Source organism: Hylobates moloch, unplaced genomic scaffold (assembly GCF_009828535.3).
Source record: "Hylobates moloch isolate HMO894 unplaced genomic scaffold, HMol_V3 SCAFFOLD_14, whole genome shotgun sequence".
In the NCBI taxonomy this organism is placed as follows: domain Eukaryota; kingdom Metazoa; phylum Chordata; class Mammalia; order Primates; family Hylobatidae; genus Hylobates; species Hylobates moloch.
The window spans coordinates 100,839,997-100,853,093 of NW_026652289.1; the positions used below are offsets into that span (position 1 = coordinate 100,839,997).

Sequence of the window (13,097 nt, forward strand, 5' to 3'; positions counted from 1 at the left end):
TTCAATTAGATAAAATTATTTTATAGTACACTAATTTATTTTAGATCAATGAAGAACTTTGTTATAGTATACAATCAAAGAACTTTAAATGTTCCTCAACAGGGAAAGTTCACTAATCCTTCAATGTACATTTAATGAGTACTTACTATGTACAAATCACTATTTATTGTTGGCAGTTTATAATAGCACTTTATAATCATATTGAACTATCACGCTGAAACAATTAGAATAGAAAGACATTAAACTAATTAAGAAATCAACTATAACCATATATTTTTCACACTAGTGTCCATAGAAACTAATTAATACTTTTTTAAACAGAGTATTTAGGCTACCTGAGAAGTTCTCTAACTCACAGAAATTATTTTAATATTTCTCAGCTATGGTTAGCTCCAAGTGAGAATGAGTTCAAAGTTGGTTAGCTTACTTAATAGGAAGAAATAAAATATTCTGTCATTAAACAGGATTTTACAGAAAATTACCCACGAAAGGTATTCAAGAACTACTGGTGACGTTCCACCTTATAATATATGAAAAACTTCACACAAGGGTAGGGGCTTCAAAACAGGAAGTCAATCTCATATGCATATTCATCAAGTTTCTTTCTATAATCTTTACGAAAAAAATACTAAAACCAACCTGCCATAGAAAGTGTTGGTCCCCCTTGGTAATGTGATAATCCTGTATCCTGGGTCAAGTCAAATAGTAACTCTGATGACTTATTAGACACAACTCGTGATGAGTTTGTTATATAACCCTGTTAAATAGTTCAAAGGAAAAATAATACATTTATTCAACAGTGATAATTATTTCAATATAATTATATATTATATATTATGTAATTTTATATAATTATATAAGAATTTTATTTCATAGACATTTATAAAAGTAAACTTAATTGTATGCCCAATATTCTAAGGAAACCCTTTGATGACTCAATTATTAATAAGTTAAAAACACAAAGATAATTGCTACTTTGCCAAAATTATCATCTACTGAAACTGAAAGCAAGCTATTACTTAGAGCTGGTTTACTGCTGACTAGAAAACTAAAATGGGGGGCATATTCTTAGTCCAACTTCCTCAAGGTAAAAGAAACATAAATCAACTTATATATCAATAAGATTGATACACTTTAGATGACTTCTAAAGATTCAGTATCCCCATTAAAGGCCAAATAATAGAACTTAGCAAAATCTTTGGGCAAAAGCAAGGAGAAAAATAAAAACCATATTTACATGATCAAAAAAATTAAAAGCTTCTATGCCTCTAAAAACCTCACATCTGAGATATCAGGGCAAACAAATGGAATCAATCTGCAGTATTGTGCATCAGTGTTAAGGATGAATATATCACATAATATGAATTTTGAAATCATCTTTATTGGAGAAATGTATAAGCTATGCGTCAGAAAGAAAAAAAAATGGGCCCCACACACTTTCCATCATCCCATAGAAAGCCATGCTAGGCCAGGAATCTTCCGTCTTATCAGGCAAATATGAAAGCAAACTGGTCAGTAGAGTGAACAAATAAGAATGCCAGGCAGACAGGGTTTAGAACAGAAGTTGTTTATAGGAATAATTGGGGCCAGCTGTCCTGCTCCTGGAGGCATCCGGACTCAAAGGAAGTTTTAGCCCTTCTATCAGGAGAAAGGGTGGTCCAAACTAAAAAGAAGATCTTAAGAAGAGAGGAGTGAAAAGTATGAGATGAATGATAATGGGGTCAAGTATAAAGCAGTATAAAGTTATAATACATATGAGCATACATATATGGTGTACATAATTATGAAAAATATGGTCAATATAATTTAGGGACATACACTCCAACATTATTATACATTAAATATAATGACACATACACACACACACACACAAGTATACTCCAATACTATTAATACTTCTAAAAGACACTAATTGTGGACAGTAAGCTCTCAGAGTGACTTTTGGGCCATTCTACATGTCATAATATATAACAAGCGGATTAACAATGATTAAAAATTAAAGGAAAAATGACTATCACTTTAGGAAAAATACGGGCAAAGGACATAAACTGAGAGAATTCAGAAGTCAAACACTAATGAACAACACATACGAAATACCTTTTTTCCAAATTACTAGCCAAAGAAATGCAAATAAAAACAACAGCAACATTTAACTAATGAATTGGCATGTTACCATAATATCTACTACAAAATAAATTAATTAGCCACTACTCTTAAAAGTGTTAAGTTCATGGAAGACAAAGAAAGAATGAATAACTAGAAAATACGAGGAGATTGAAAAGAAATAACTGCAAGGTAGGATCCTGAATAGGATACTGGGCAGGAAAAAGAACATTAATGGGAAAACTGATGAAATTCCAGTAAGGTCTACAGTTGGGTTAATGTTAATTACCCAGTTGTGATAAGATGTTAACATAAAGGGAAACTGGGTAAGGGGTATATGGGAACTGTTTGTAGTATTTTTTCTGTGTCTAATATTAGTTTGGATTAAAAAGCAATGATAACATTCATTATTGGCAAAGTAGAGCTTATATTTTAGCATAATTTTTCTGCATAAAAGCTTTGGCAGTAGTTAGTGAAGGCATTAAAAGGTTCACTTCCTGTTTGTGTGTGTGTGTGAAATGGAGTTTCACTTTTGTTGCCCAGGCTGGAGTGCAATGGCCTGATCTCTGCTCACTGCAACCTCTGCCTCCTGGGTTCAACTGATTCTCCTGTCTCAGCCTCCTGAGTAGCTGGGACTACAGGCTCATGCCACCACACCCAGCTAATTTTCATATTTTTAGTAGAGACAGGGTTTCATCATATTGGTCAGGCTGGTCTTGAACTTCTGACCTCAGGTGATCCACCTGCCTTGGCCTCCCAAAGTGCTGGGATTACAGGCGTGAGCCACTGTGCCCAGCCGGTTCACCCCCTTTCATCTAATTATTCCATTTTTAAGAATTTATGGTAATGAAATAAAAATGTTTAAGGGAAAATTAGTTATAACAGAAAAACAATTATAACCTGTATGTCTAACAATGGAGAAATGATTAAACTGATAAACTATTGTGCAAAAATTAACTTTTTTTTTTTTTTTTTGAGGCGGAGTCTCACTCTGTCGCCAGGCTGGAGTGCAGTGGCATGATCTCGGCTCACTGCAGCCTCCACCTCCTGGGTTCAAGCAATTCTGCCTCAGCCTCCCGAGTAGCCAGGACTACAGGTGCACGCCACCATGCTTTTTTTAGGAAATGTTCCAAGTAGAATGTTCAGTGAAAAAAGAGAAATATGTATTTTCATATACTATAGGGTCCTGATAAACTCTTCTCACTTTTCTAAACTCTGTCCCCAAATACATATTACTTCATAAGAGAAACATAAAAGTTTTATTATTATAAATTAAGGAATATTCAAGTTTTAAGAATTTTGCTTTATTACCAACTTTTCTATTGACACGGGCTTGTTAAGAAGTTACAGAAACAAGCTATTGATGTAACTCAAACTAATCCTAGAATTTGAGGCCTAATAGGCAGATGTAGGCATTTGGGCCTCAACATGCAGGATTTTCTTTTTATAAAGCCCTATGATTTAACAGTAATAAAACATAATCTTACTTCAAAGTAAACATTTTCTCCAAATATTTGTGAAAAAATGGAAAAGTTACTTCTGAGTTTCAAGTTACTCACCTTTCAAACTGAAATAATAATCACAATTGTTTGTTTTAAATGTACTTGCTCTTCATGGTACATGTATCATATCAAACAGCTATCACAATAATACTAATAAAGACCTAATATTATTCCCCATTTTATAAATAGGTAAACTAAGGTTAGGTGAGGTCGACTAAGGCTCCCAGTACAGCCCCACTTGTTGCTGACGGAGCTGGAAATAGAATCCAGGTCTGACTGATTACGAAGCCCATGCACTTAAGCTATATCACATTGGCTTTCTGGGTAATAATAATATATCCCATCCCTGCCAACCTGAAAGCGATGTTGAGATACGACATTCCATGAAAAAGTAAAAACACACACACAAAATATGACATGAAATAAAAAACTACTAATTATAATTTATTAAAATGACTTCCAAAATTCAGAGAAAAGTCACTTAAACAGGACTCTCAACTCATTCGAGAATACTCCTCTGTCATTCTTAACTTTGACTTCACAGTAGAATCACACTTGAAGAGTTTTTAAGAAGCTATCATTTCTGGGTTCCACCCAGACCAACTGTCAAAACCTCTCATTTTTTAAAAGAACCCAAGTACTGGGAACCATCAACTGAGGTGCTTTGATTTAAAAACTATGACCAAAACATTCTGAGTCAGAAAAGAATCTAATTCCTAACTCTTATAACACCAAACGTACAAACTCTTGCTTTTATTTTTTTTTCCCCATCCTTGGTCAAATGTTGGAAAGATTTTTACCTAACGAACTATTAAATAATGTTTTCTCTATTTTTTTTCCTCAAATGCCAAACAGCTTATAACAAGCATAAAAGAAACCACTGAGTTAATTTGATTCCAACTAATAGCAAAGAATTTTTACATTCTGGGTACCTTTCCAGCTATACCTTCAGGAACACCTATTACTTTTTTTTTTTTTTTTTTGAGATGGAGTCTCACTCTGTCACCGAGGCTGGAGTGCAGTGGCAGGATCTTAGCTCACTGCAACCTCCGCCTCCCAGGTTCAAGTGATTCTCCTGCCTCAGCCTCCCAAGTAGCTGGGATTACAGGTGCCCACCACCACGCCCAGCTAACTTTTGTATTGTTAGTAGAGACGGGGTTTTGCCCTGTTGGCCAGGCTGGTCTTAAACCCCTGACCTCAGGTGATCCGCTTGCCTCGGCCTCCCAAAGTGCTGGGACTACAGCCGTGAGCCACTCTGCCCAGCCGTCTATTACATTTTTTAAAACATTAGAAATAGCCTGTGGAGCCTTAGATGATTCAAGATAGAGACTCAGCAGTCTCCCTTATTGTTCTTATTATTTAAACAATATACATTTTTAGGAAAATTTACTACTATTTTTCTGAGACAGTGGTGCCCTAACTCTTTGGCTTCAGAATCATCTTAGGCACTTTAAAATTGTTGAACCCAAAAAGACTTTTTGTTTACATTGGTTATATCTATCAATATTTTCCATATTAGAAATTAAAACACAGAATATTTTATAATATTTATTTATTCATTTTAAAATAAACTCATTACAGATTAACATAAATAACATTTTAATGAAAAATGACTTGCAAACGCAAAAAAAAAAAACTAGTGAAAAGTGACATTGTTTCACATCTTTGCAAAGCTCTTAAATATCTAGCTTAATCAAAAATTGTTTTAGCCTCTTATCTGCTTCTGCCTTCAGTCTACTAGGACATGCTGTTTTGGTTGAGGAATATTATTAAAATCTGCCTCATAGGAATATATAACTGGAAAAGGGAGTGTTTTAATAGGGTTTTAATTAACTGTGGATATACTACTTTGATACTATACCAAAACTGAACAGCTGGTACTTTCTTAAAGGTTTGTTGCAGTGTGAAATCTGAAACCATATCCCAGAACACCCGTTCCATTAAAATCATTGGTCTAACTTAGCTTTTAAATGGGTGTTTTACCCATGCATACTTTTGTAGTATATATAATAGTTATGTGGAAAATATTGGTTTCACTGAATTACACAGGTCTTCCAAATGGTGACACAGTTCATTACACAATATTTTAAAAATCATTATTTATGAACACCACCACCCACCAGAAAACTCTTAAAGTATTCAAAAGCTGCCAAGATCACGGTGGCGAACGAGTTTCCCAAAATTCTAATTTTTGCTTGAAAGTTCAAATTTTACCATTGGTAAGAAATACTACTATCAATTATTTCTGCTGAAGTGACAGGTTTGAGGAAATGTTTGCCAAACAATCAAGATTGACTAAGTGTGTGTGGCAGACAGACTCTAAAGTGGCCTCCATGTAAATGTCATTACCCATAATCCCCAGGTCCTGGTATTCATGTCCTGTGTAATTCCCTCCCATTGAGTGTGGGCAGGACCTCTGACTTGCTTTTAACCAATAGAATACAACAAAGGTGACAGGATATATATCATTTTTGTGTAAGTGATTATGTTACCTAAGACTGTAAGGGCATCTTGCTAAGGACTCACTCTCACCTGCTAGCTTTGAGGAAGCAAGCAGCCTTATTGGGAAGACCTACCTGGCAAGGAGCCAGCCAAAAGCCAACCAGATACTGAGATTCTCAGTCCAACAACCCTTAAGGAACTGAATGCTACCGACAACCATGTGAACTTGGAAGCAAATACTTCCCCAACAGAATTTCAGATGAAACTGCAACTTCAGGGACCACATCTTGAATGCAGCCTTGTGAGATCCTTAAGCAGAAAACCCACCTAAGCCATGACCTGATTCCTGACCCACAGAAATTGTGAGACCATGAGATAAAGAGTGTATGTTGTTTCAAGCTGTGTAAGTTTGTGGTAATATTGACACACAGAAACAAGTATCTAACACACCATGGTTTGTCAGTCATTCTTTCATGTAACAACAAAAAAAAAATCAGGTAGTTTACCTCACAATTCAATCATACAAATGCTTTTCCTCAAGACAACCATCATACTTCAGACACAGAGGTACTTTATGCATACTACCCAAGTCATCACACAGAATATTTTAAAAAACACACATTCAAGTGTAGAGAGTGAACAAAACTCATAACATTTTAATACTTCATCAGGGAAATTGGGTATAACTGAGTAATAGTTGAGTAATGTAGTTTACTGTGAGTGAACGGCAGGTGACTAATACAGAAACTACAAGTACACTGTGGCGGCACTACCTTGATTCACACTAAGGCACCAGCACCCACCATTACTTTAGCATCACCAGTGCAAACGCCAACACAGTGGAAAAGGAGAACAGTCTCTGAGTATAATGACAACACTGTTGACCCTCAAACCTCTGAAAGGGTCTTGGGGAAACCCAGGCGATTGCAAACTACAGTCCGAGAACTGTTCAACTAAGGCAATTCTTTCATGTCTAAAAAACTGTACATTTATATACAACATATATGTATGTATGTGTGCATATACATATAAACTATGGGTTAGGCTGGATTGAAATCCCAGATCCATCAACTGCCAGCTTTGGGATCTTGAATAAATCTTTCAACCTCTATGAGCCTCAGTTTCCCCAACTAAAAAATAAGGATAATAATAGTGTTTACTTCCTGGGGATGTTTAAGAACCAAATAAGATGAATTTACCTACAGCATTTAGCACAAAGCCTTATACATATTAACAGCTCAATGAACGTTAACTATCACCATTTTCTATTACTTTTTGTAACAAAAAAAGGGGGAGTTTTTTGTAATAGGAAAAAATGTTTTTTTTTAACTAACTGAACTATGAAGGAATGTTTTCAGAATAAAAAGCTATGATGGTCACTTGCCTGTTTTCCCAATTAAGAATATCTGGCCCTGTCTGCAATCTTAAATATTTGTCATTATGCAATATTTATTACTGATTATAATTTTATTCATATTTTGATAGCATAGTTTTCATTACTGTACCTGTTTAGGCATACTGCTTGTTATTAACAGGTTGGGTAGTTAGCTCCTTCAGTTATTACTTGGGGTACTGCTTGAGCTAGCAAAAACATGGTGACATTTTCTGATGCTAACTATGCTTCTACTGGATGACTACTTATGACAGTCCAGAATTTTAACTGGGTACTGTTGATAAAAAACAACATCCAATGGATCCCTGAGCTGGCTGTATAGTTTTAGAAACACTTACAGGTTTAGAAAAAGGCTGAACAATAACAGAACTATCTGAAGATCTAGACTCAGGATGAAAATTTATTGGTGAGGCAGGCACTGGATTTGATGTTGGATTCGTGTAGTGTTGACTTGTAGGCTTGAATGCAGCAGTAATACCTGTATTTTAAAGTAACACAATATATTGGAATTATTTGTACATAATCAATTTTGTCAAAATACTTCACTTTAAAATTAAAATAGTACAATAATACTGTACCTCGACTGAGTGCACCATTCTTTAGTCCCCTTGAATATGAGCTGGGGTTAACTCTGTTCAAAATATCTATAAAAGATTATATTTATTTTAGAATTCATTGTTTGAATGAAATATGTAAGATAATAGAAATCATGAATTGAAAACATTTAAACAGATTTATGGAAGGAGTATATAACTAATCACTGATTTAAGAATATAGTTCATTTTAAACACATGCATCTTTATCTACTAAAGAAACAAATGAAACAAGATAACTAGCCTTTGTTTTACAGACTAAGAACAATCTTTCTCATTGTAACTCAAAATCCAAAAGCCAGGAGGGAATGGCAAATCTGACTACATGGGAGTCAAAACGTTGCGCTTGCAAAGAAACATCACATAATTAATAAAAATTTTCCAAAAACATATTTATATATAACCTATAATTTAAATGTGTATCTTTCTTTGCATGATGACAGGGCTGTTACATACAGTCAGGTTCCTATGACTCAAAATCAAATCCTTGCCCAACCTCTGCACTGCATTCACTCCTCCAAAAGCCTTGAAGTTTCATTACAGAAAATCTCATTGGATTATCTACTATTAGTTTTGAGTTTAAAAAGAAAAACTATCAGAGATTGCAGACTAAAGTGAACCAATAGTTTATCATAGCATTTTATTAGTTAAGAGGTTTCAAATTTACCACTACACCAGAAGTCAATCTGAGCCTGCCATGACTTTGAGGATCAATTTAAAGTTCCTCATTCTTGCATGCATGTAAACTCTGTACCTTCTAGCTTATCAAATTAAGGTTTGGAAGCATAAGGATTTGCCTAAAATTGCTGGTTAGAAAAAGGTAAAAAGCACCAAAAAAAAAAAAAAAAAAACCCACCAAATCTCATAAAAATTTCTTTTATCTTCCTCACCGTAGAAAGAAACCAGATCCCATTAAGTAATTCTATAAAATAATGGTTCATACAGAAATATGGTTGTTTTCTGATAAGGTCAATGCAGTGCTCTGTAATTAAACACTACAGCAGTCTTATTAGAGAAAGATCTACTCCAAGAACTCGAAACTGTTTTCACGCGGAAATTCAGGATTAAATATTTACTCAAACCATGAAAGAGCTATTGCTGTAGTACTTTTTGGTGGGTGTAGTCTATGGATCACAAGTTTTTGCCCTCCTTTCCTGCAGTTTTATATAAACATTTAACTCATGTTCCATATGTTAACGTATTTTATGGCTTACAAATAAAACAATAAAACCATTTAAAATATTCACCTTAACACTGTAGAAAAGAAATTCTATTGGGGTCAATCCCCTTCATGATGGAATTATTTTAAAACTAATGTACAATGTTCTACCTGAATACCATGAAAAGTCATCTACAATCAGTATAAATTCAACTTGAATCTTAACTGTCATGTTTTCAATGAGTTTGAATTTTGCAATATAATATTTCAGTATAAAACAATAATTAATAGAATAGTATGTCCCACTATCACCAACAATGCCATCATGCCTAATTCATTTTATAATCCAAGTGGCACTCCGCTTAGCATTCCATGAGAGGTGACCAATGTGCCACAGGAAACAGTATTGAAAATTCGATTGCTGAAATTACTCTCTCTCTGATAAAATTGAATAAAGGTGCCAATCCAAGTTTAGAGGTAAGCGAAGCAAGAACTAGGCTTTCAGAAAATTTTGGTCTCTTAATCACACTTTTAAGCACTACCATGGTAAGTAAACACACACACACAGACACACACACTAGTAAACTGGGTACATAAAATTCTTTGGTAAATTCTCCTGGCTTCAAACAAACAAGTAAACAAAATGGAAAAGGATCTATTTTCTCTTTCTCCCTGAAATTTGTACATTATTTCTCTGCACTGTCATACATTTTTGAGTGGACATTTTAACAAATGTCATCAGTATCTGTACGTTAATATAACAATGCCAAGCCCAATTATCTAATTCAAAGCTAATAAGCCACAAAGGTACCAAGTTGTTCTGCCCAAAATCCTTAAGGATTTAAATGTACTAAATGCTACATCATCCAAGTACAGTGGCTGTAGACAGCGCCATTCTCTTTCATGAATATAAAAAGGAGTTGCTGGAAGATGGATATGGTCAGAACCTGCAGCTTCTATTGGTACACAGGCCAGAGTCTGTGCAATCATTCATCACCTATACATTTTGCAGCCATGTATAGATGACACTGCAATGAGGACTGGATATGAGAAGTCCCGTTTGAGACTAACAAAAACTCACTTAGTATATTCTGAAATTTTAAGCAAAGCATTCCAAATGTTTTATTTTCTCTTCTTCTGGGTTTGAGAAAAATGAAAAAGAATAAACAGATACATATGTTACTTAAGGCCAGGTGCAGTGACTCACACCTGTTATCTTAGCACTTGGGGAGTCCAAGGCAGGTGGATCACTTGAGGTCAGGAGTTCGAGAGCAGCCTAGGCAGCATGGTGAGACCGTCTCTATAAAAAACACAAAAATTAGCCAGGCATGGTAACACATGCCTGTAGTCCCAGCTACTTGGGAAGGTGAGGTGGGAGGATCACTTGAGCCAAGGAGGTTGAGGCTACAGTGAGCTGTGACTGCGCCACTGCACTCCAGCCTAGCGACACAGTGAGACCCTGTCTCAAAATAAATAAATAAATAAATAAATAAATAAATAACTTAACTCCATTAAAAATTATGATTTCTAATCTCAGAAGACCTCCAGGGTCACCAGCTAATCTCAGTCCATTTCTCTTTTCTGACATCCGATATTTAATCTCTTACCTCCTTCCTCGAGTCCCCAATCACATCCCCATCCTGATTCTCAAGTTCTTACTGGCCTCCCACCCAATCTCTGATACCTAAATCTTTACAGTGGAACATGAACATCAAGTACCTATGAAACAGTTCACAAGATTTCTATTAGAAATAATGCCTTATAAAGCTTGGTTTCACTAAAAGTAAATGCTTACTTGAAATTGCTGGTTTTGAACTTGATATCTCTCCAACAAAGATTGGCTCATCATCATCGTCATCCTCAACTTCTTTTACTTTCTTCTGCCATGGTTCCAGCTCCTCTTCTTCACATTCCATAAACAGTTCTGCCATTTTTGAATTACCTAATTTTCAAAAGGAGAGAAGTAAACCTCAATTTTGAAAATAAAAATAAAAACGTTTTTGTAATACATAGCATTAAATTTAAGATGTACTTTAATAATCTTAATAGCAATTTCTGAATTGATATTTGTAGTCAGTATGTGGTAACAACAGTGAGAAATGCAGAGCTTACTCTCTAAAATATTAAATAGTAAAATTTAGCTAAACAGATAATCAATGACAGTAGTTATTTACACTAGACAGAAAATTTGGAAGTCAAATTCAGTGAAAGTGAGTTTCAGTCATATACATAGAATATGATTATCTCTACAAAAAGGATTATACCCATTGTCTTTTAAAAACATGTATTCACAAAAGGCAGATAAACTAAGAATAACAGGCAACAGGTGGGAGATAAACTGGATAAACTAAACCAGACTCAAGAATGCCAGGCAGGATGGGAGCAGTGGCTCACACCTGTAATCCCAGCACTTTGGGAAGCCGAGACAGACAGACTGCTTGAGGTCAGGGGTTTGAGACCAGCCTGGCCAACATGGTGAAACCCCATCTCTGCTAAAAATAGAAAAAAATTAGCCAGGCATGGTGGCCCGCATCTGTAATCCCAGCGCCTTGGGAGGCTGAGTCAGGAGAATCGCTTGAATCTAGGAGGTGGAGGTTGCAGTGAGCTGAGATCACGCCACTGCATTCCAGCCAGGGTGACAGAGCGAGAGTATGTCAAAAAAAAAAAAAAAATGCCAGGTGCAGAACACAGCAGGGAAGAGATGCTAGAATAGAATATGGAAAACTAATTAGGCTTATTCAATTAAAGACAAAATAGATATTTCTCACAGGAAGAATGTCACAAATCATTTTCTAGTCTAATGTTATACTGTAGTCCACCTACCAAAACAAAAGGCCTTCCCATTTTCCTAAATGCCATCAATATCATGAAACTTCTTTCTCTAAACTGTACTATTTTACTAATTATACAGAGTTCTTCAAATCTAATAATTAAAAATACTAATTTTCATTGGTAAGTCATAACTTGGCATTTGTGTTTTTTAAATACTTGAAATACCAGCCTTATTGTGTGTCTCAGAGCTATTATTTATACCACTTCTTCTACCTAGAATATCTTTCCTTCTCAGCTTTACAATCTGTATCACTCCAGTCTGGAGCAAAGAGAGCAGAAAGTTGGCATCAAATTGAATAATCCAAATCTTTACTCCACTGTTTCTAATCATATGACTCTAGAGAAGTTACTTGAACCTATTTTCCTCATCTATAACACAAGTATGATATCTACCTAATAGAAGTATTACATAGATTCAAGAAAATGCCACATAAAGCACCTAAAATCAAGTGGATACTCAACAAAATATTAATTCCCTCGCCCTCCTTCCTCTTGTAAACCATTAGATTTTACTTTCCTTCAAAATCTGAACTACATTGATAATCAATATCATGCAATTCAAGATTTAACATATATGATCTCAAACTGCTATTTTTTCATGTGTCTTAATTTTATGTGTCCAAGGTCATATAGGAATACATTTCCCCCTATACATTAGAGGGGCAGTAGGCACATGGCGTATAATAATCTATGGACTGGGTGAAGTCAGAAAATGCACAATTTTAAACAATTAGGGAGACCTGTTGTATAGTAATAACAAAAGTATCATTTATATCCAGTTGGTATATATATAGGCTGAACTGTGTTTTCTCAAAATTCATATGTTTAAGACCTAACCCTCACCACCATAAAATGTGACTATATTTGGAGACTGGGTCCTCAGAAGTAATTAAATTAAAATAAGGTTAGTAGGGTGGGCCCTAATCTAGTATGACTGGTGTCCTTAATAGAAGAGGAGATTAGGACATAGACACAAGCAGGAAAGGAGATCACATGAGGATGTAAGGAGAAGATGGAGGACAGGCACAGTGACTCACACCTGTAATCACAACACTTTGGGAGGCTGAGGCAGG

At 35.2% G+C, this 13,097-nt stretch overlaps 2 protein-coding genes across 6 annotated transcripts in view; both read right to left on the reverse strand.

The window, feature by feature from the left end:
- MNS1 (meiosis specific nuclear structural 1) overlaps nt 1-13,097 on the reverse strand; it is a 433,362-nt gene that overhangs the window by 242,460 nt on the left and 177,805 nt on the right. The window lies entirely within an intron of this gene.
- ZNF280D (zinc finger protein 280D) overlaps nt 1-13,097 on the reverse strand; it is a 177,042-nt gene that overhangs the window by 62,166 nt on the left and 101,779 nt on the right. For 4 of the 5 annotated variants that reach the window (XM_058427947.1, XM_058427948.1, XM_032174646.2 and 1 more), the window contains 4 exons: nt 10,988-11,134; nt 8,019-8,084; nt 7,779-7,918; nt 640-757 (listed from right to left, as the gene is read on the reverse strand). In XM_058427947.1, the coding sequence (XP_058283930.1) occupies nt 640-757; nt 7,779-7,918; nt 8,019-8,084; nt 10,988-11,134 (471 nt within the window). Of the gene's footprint in view, nt 1-639; nt 758-7,778; nt 7,919-8,018; nt 8,085-10,401; nt 10,421-10,987; nt 11,135-13,097 lie in introns of those variants that run through there. The other variant, XM_058427949.1, reaches the window with a different exon arrangement.